This window comes from Ovis canadensis, chromosome 3 (genome assembly GCF_042477335.2).
Source record: "Ovis canadensis isolate MfBH-ARS-UI-01 breed Bighorn chromosome 3, ARS-UI_OviCan_v2, whole genome shotgun sequence".
In the NCBI taxonomy this organism is placed as follows: Eukaryota; Metazoa; Chordata; class Mammalia; order Artiodactyla; family Bovidae; genus Ovis; species Ovis canadensis.
In genome coordinates, this window is record NC_091247.1 from 136,802,793 (window position 1) to 136,808,792 (window position 6,000).

General features: G+C 51.7%; 1 protein-coding gene across 4 annotated transcripts in view; it reads right to left on the reverse strand.

Moving 5' to 3' along the window:
* TMCC3 (transmembrane and coiled-coil domain family 3) overlaps nucleotides 1-3,301 on the reverse strand; it is a 286,569-nt gene extending 283,268 nt beyond the window's left edge. Inside the window, exon 1 of one of the 4 annotated variants that reach the window (XM_069584209.1) lies at nucleotides 3,009-3,301. In XM_069584209.1, coding sequence (XP_069440310.1) covers nucleotides 3,009-3,017 — 9 coding nt within the window. In that variant the 5' untranslated portion in view covers nucleotides 3,018-3,301. The remainder of the gene's footprint in view (nucleotides 1-3,008) is intronic. The other 3 variants (XM_069584213.1, XM_069584205.1, XM_069584207.1) reach the window with 3 other exon arrangements.
* Between the last annotated feature and the right edge of the window lie 2,699 nt (nucleotides 3,302-6,000).

A 6,000-nucleotide genomic window follows, 5' to 3' on the forward strand; every position in this document is an offset into this window, starting at 1 on the left:
CCCATTCCCAAGGCTCTGACCTTTAAAAGTATAACATTTCCCATCCATATAGAGACAAAAATTTGGAAAACAGAGAATAACCTTAGTCTTGTTGAAGATTTATGGGAACACTGTGACCAGACCCTCCTGGACAGCTGCAAGTACAAGCGATTCTGGCACCAAGGAGTTTGCAACAATCAGCCACACTCCCTCCCGTTTTTTAGTAGTATAAAAGCAGCTGGAATTCTAACTTAGGTAAGATGGTTTTTTGGGGACAGTAGTCCACCATCTTCTCAGTCTGCTGGCTTTCCAAATGAAGTCGCCATTCCTTGCCTCAACAACTCATCTCTTACTTTTACTGGCCTGTGCTTTATCGGCGGTACAAGCTTCGGCTGGCAACAATTCCATTATCCTGAATTATTTTCTTCATAGCACTCATCACTATGTAAAAGTATTTGAATATTTGTTTACTTCTGTATCATCTAATTTCTCAACCAGAATGTAGCCTCCAGGAAAACAAGGTTTCTAGCTATCATCTGCCCTCTCTACTCCTAGAGCTCAGAACAGTGCCCAGACACAGTAAGTGTTTAATACATATGCCTTATGGTGGTGGTTCCCTGGTGGCTCAGATGGTAAAGAGTCTCCCTGCAATGCAGGAGACCTGGGTTCAACTCCCTGGAGAAGGGAATGGCTACCCACTCCAGTATTCTTGCCTGGAGAATGTCATGGAGAGAAGAGGCTGGAGGGCTACAGTTCCTGGGGTCACAAAGAGTCAGACACGACTGAGTGGCACTAAAGACACTAACACTTTTCACTACTTTATAGTAAAGTGGTGGTGGGTGTTTAAATGCAGATTGCTGAGCTCCAGTCCTAAAAGTTCTCTTGTAAAATGACTGAGGCGGGGCCCAGAAATCTGCCATTCTAGCAAGCATTCACCTCTTTCATCCTAAAGAAGGTAGTATGCAAATCTCATTTCAAAATACTTGGGTCAATGCCCTCCATCCTCAAATCTAGATTCTCCATCTAACACACCTTACCTAGTCCTACAGACCCCATCTCAGTTGCTTTCCTTCATAACCCTAGTGGCACTCAAGGTAAAAGGAGGTTACTGAATTGGACTTTAAACAAGTAACCCCGCCAGTTTCCATTTCTGCTGCTCTTCTGATGCCAGGTGTGTCAAACTAGCTGGCCAGCCCCGCTGGAATCCTGTTCTCCCCAGAAACACCTGAGCAGGTTTGGACTCACTCCAGAGGCAAGCCAGGTAAATTTCCATGTCAGCTCACTAATAGACTTCCCAGAGGCAGCTGAGGCCAATTCACACTTGCTCTACATAAACTCACTCTAAATATCACCCACCCCCCACCAAAATAAGACTTCAACTTGCTAAAGGACAGGCCAGAGTTCCCTTTGAAACACCCTAGCCCCTGAGAGGAAGAAATCTTTGAAAGGGTCACAGGTGACCAAATTAATAAGCACACACATAGGGCTTCCCAGGCGGCTCAAGTGGTAAAGAATCTGCCTCCCGACAGAGGAGACACAGGCAAGAGAAAGCGGGTTTGATCCCTGGGTCAGGAAGATCCCCTGGAGGAGGAAATGGCAACCCACTTCAGTATCCTTGTCTGGAAAATCCCATGGACAGAGCAGCCAGCCTCACTCTCAAAGAGTCAGAAAGGACTGACTGAACTGAACACACACACACACACCTTGTCACAAGGCAACCCCAAACTCCAACCCAGAGAAATTCACAAGCTCTGGTGATAATTACTCTGTTTTTCCCATTTCCTCTCTCAACCTTGTCTCTTCAGAAAACACTCTGCTCTGGCACACAAATTGTCATGAGGGTTGGCCTTTAGGAGGTCTGGGGAAATGTCACGGTATCTACCTGGATCTCCTTGAATTTTCTCTCCTCTCTCTTTTACTCTGTAAGTGCCGAGATCCTGCATTTGATTAAAGCAGCCTGGTCCCCAAGATTAAGATCCAAACGGCATACGGGGACTGATAACTCAGAAAATCACCAGTACTTTCATGTCAATCACCGACACTTCATGTCAATCACCAACACTTCCATGTTAATCAGCTCCCGCACACAGGCAAGATCAAACTGCGCAGGACATGTGAGCGTGCTTCGCAGGGCGGACAACTAGCATCAGACTCTTCCTTGGGGTGGAATAAACCCTGCAGTTCAGCCTGTGGATTGGAGTCCACCACCCCACCCCACCCCCGCCCCCCCCGCCCCCCCCCCGCCCCAGGAGCTCTGGTGGAGGGGGAACGGTGTGAGCAAGACCCTCACACTCGCGGTTTGGGGAAGGAGCCGCTGTCGAGGGCGCCCCCAGCCCCGACGCAGGTGCTGGGAGCCGGCCTCCGGGACTCCGCGCGGGTTCCCGTCGGTGGGCAGCGCCTGGCTAGCGGGAGCGACTAGAGTTTACACTCACTCCTCCGCGACTTCCAAACGCCATAAGCGAGCGCAATTCTGGAGAAGACTGGGCACCACTACCTCCTCCAAACGCACGCACCCGCCGCGGCGCTGTCACTTGCACGGGTCGGCCCGGGCCCGCCGCTCCCTGCGTGTGCGCCAGAGGAGTCCGAACCGCGCCTGCCGGCAAAGTTTACGAGGCTCCCGAGGAGCGAGCGAGGCGCCGAGCTCAGAACGCAGCGGCGAGCCGAGCCGGCTTGGGGAACGCGGGGAAAGGGGCTCTCCCCAAAACGGGGGGCGCAGGGTGCGGGGAAGAGCCCACCTCGGCCTCGGGGAGGCGCTGACACAGCTCTCGACGTGTCCCCGCGGCCGCCGGCAACCGATGAGCCCGCTGCCCTCAGGCGAGGAGGGACCCCACGGTCCCGCGTGTACCCCCACGCCGGCCGCAGGGCGCCGCCCCCCTCCGCACGCCCAGGCTGCGGCCGCGGCCCCGCGAGACGCGCCGCGCCCGCCCTCTGCCCTGCCCGCCCGGCTCCCCAGTCGCCCCGGAGCGGGGCGGGAGGGACGCGCTCTCACGCTCCCGGGCCGCTCGCGGGAGCGAGGCGGGCACACTCACCCTCCGCATGGTGCCGCGACGGTGCTGGCCGGGCTCGGCGGCGCGGGCGCGAGGCGACGGGGCGGGAGCGCCGCTCGGCCAGCGGGAAGGGCCGCGCTGCCCCCGCCCGCACACGCCTGCGCCGCCGCTGGCGAGCCGGCGGACCCGCGGCCCGGGGCGGGGCGGGGCGGCGGCTTCCCGGCGGCTGGGTCCCCGGGCCCGCCCCCTCCCGCGTGCCTGGCTCCGGGACCTCCCGCTCTGGGGGCCTTCGTCCCCGGTCGCGGCGGCCCCACCTTCCTCGCGCCGCTGCGCCCTTCTCCTTCTCGAGGTCGCGCCCCATCCGGAGAGGAGCCGGTCCTCGAGGCCACCCCAGCGCTGGGAGACGGCTGGAGTTGAACGTGGGGACCCTGCGGGGACCCAGTTTAAGGAGCAAGAGGGACTGGTGGAGAACTGAAGTGAGAGTTCGCCCCACTTTGAAAGTACTTCTGTACTGCCCGCTGGGCGGGAGGATGCCTACTAGTGTCCCATCCCCTCTATAATAGAGTCAGCGATTGTCTTGTGGAATCAAGAAACCTTTGTCGGGGGAGGAGGGCTAGGGGAAGAGTTAAGGGTGGGAAACCGCGGATCAACCTGAGGCAGCCTCACGGAACAGAGATGATCTAGTTTTGTCCAGATGAACGAGCTCGGTAGGGCCAGGGCATCCTCATTGCTGAAGAACCCACAGGTCTTCCTGGCAAACCCCTGCTTGCTAAGCTTCCTCTTCACAAACAGTCTCCCCACCCCCACCCCAACTTCTCCAAACAACAGAGAAAGCCCATCCCCCTACTGCTGATGCTGGGAAAAGCATGAGGGACACGGGATACAGTCCTCCTGCTCAAGAAAACACTGCACACCTGGAGCCAGAGTATGCAGGAGCCAAATCTTCGAGAACAAATTGGAAGGGAACCATGTGTGCAGGTCCTCGGGAAGAAACCTGGCCTTTCTCTTTTCAGCTTCTATTGCTGAACAAAGTAAATCAAATAGCACAGAATTCAAGGCAGCCTAAATTCAATGTAGAAGAGAAGGGAAAAAAAAAAATCCCTGTTTACCAAAAGAGCCTTCGAAAAACTTAAAAAGACGCTTGTGTTTTCAAACCCAGCTGTGACAGGTAAGCAGGCAACAGCAGCAGGAACGCAAAGGCTTGTGCTGGGTAAACACTTCTGAGAATGTCGCGTCTTTTACATTGCCTGACTGCCAATTATTCTGGCAACTCACCACTTACCGCCGTCAAAGATACACTGTTATAATTTCCTAAGGTTGATAGAGTGTCAGCGGCACCAATTATTAAACAGACTAAGTACTTTTATGATCAAATGAATGAAAATATTTTGTCTAGGTATCTCTTGGGTACCTACCAGCACAGATTAGAGGAGAGATGACTGATGATGTATTGGGAGAAAAAGTAAACGAAATTTATGAACTCTGCTAACTCACTTTTTACATATTTATGATCTGCATGCATAAATACATGAGGTTTTTGCTCCCTTGATCTGAATCCTTGCCTGGTCTTTGATGTTTTGCCTTTGGGGAAATAACAGTTGTAGCCAGTATACTCACTTATGCACCGTAGGCTTTACTCTTGTTACCACTTTCAATCCATGCAACCCTATGAAGTGAGTACTACAATTTTATGATTTTTCAGAGAGCACTACAGAGAGGGTCAGTAATTTGCCCAGGTTCATACAGCTTGTTAGTGGCACAGTCAGAATTTGAACTCAGGCAAGCTGACTCCGGGGCCCATCCACTTAATCCCAGTGCTTTACTACCCTCCTGCTTCAAATAAAAAATGCAGCAGTGAAAAATGTCACTCAAAGCTAAAACATGAGCTCCTGTCATAAATCACGTAAGTTGCTTCCCATCTCTGAACCTTGGCTCCCTCATTTATAAGATGAAAACTTGCACTAAATAAATGCATTAAAGACCTGTCCAGAAATAAAGTTCTAGTTTAAAGTATTATGTACAAGTGAAAGTCCCTCAGTTGTATCCGACTCTTTGCAAACCCATGTTCTATTCAGTCCATGGGATTCTCCAGGCCAGAATATTGGAGTGGGTAGCCATTTCCTTCTCCAGGGGATCTTCCCAACCCAAAGATAGAACCCAGTCTCTCACATTGCAGGCAAATTCCCTGCCAGTGAGCCACCAGAAGAATCCAAGAAAACTGGAGTGCGTAGCCTATGGATGACCCAGTGGGTCGTCCCAACACAGGAATCAAACCAGGGTCTCCTGCATTCAGGCAGATCTACTAAGAGAAGCTTAGAGTATTCAGTTCAGTTCAGTTGCTCAGTCATGTCTGACTCTTTGCAACCCCCATGGATTGTAGCACACCAGGCCTCCCTGTCCATCACCGGCTCCCGGGAGTTTATTGAAATTCATGTCCATTGAGTCGGTGATGCCATCCAACCATCTCATTCTCTGTCATCCCCTTCTCCTCCTGCCTTCAATCTTTCCCAGCATCAGGGTCTTTTCCAATGAGTCAGCTCTATTGCATCAGGTAGCCAAAGTATTGGAGTTTTAGCTTCAACATCAGTCCTTTCAATGAATATTCAGGACTGATTTCCTTTAGGATGGACTGACTAGTTGGATCTCCTTGCAGTCCAAGAGACTCTCAAGAGTCTTCTCCAACACCACAGTTTAAAAGCATCAATTCTTCAGCGCTCAGCTTTCTTTATAGTCCAACTTTCACATCCATACATGACTACTGGAAAAACCATAGCCTTGACTAGACAGACCTTTGTTGGCAAAGTAATGTCTCTGCTTTTTAATATGCTGTGTAGGTTGGTCATAATTTTTCTTCCAAGGAGTAAGCGTCTTTCAATTTCATGGCTGCATGAAATCATGTTTAGAGTATTACCATGTGAATGTATTGTGCTCAGCATTGCGGGAAATCTTAACCTAGAGGTACAGAGTTAGTAACTTCATTGGTTTCTATAATATCTCACCAGAGCCTCTGGTTTTGTACTGCTTATGCTGCTTT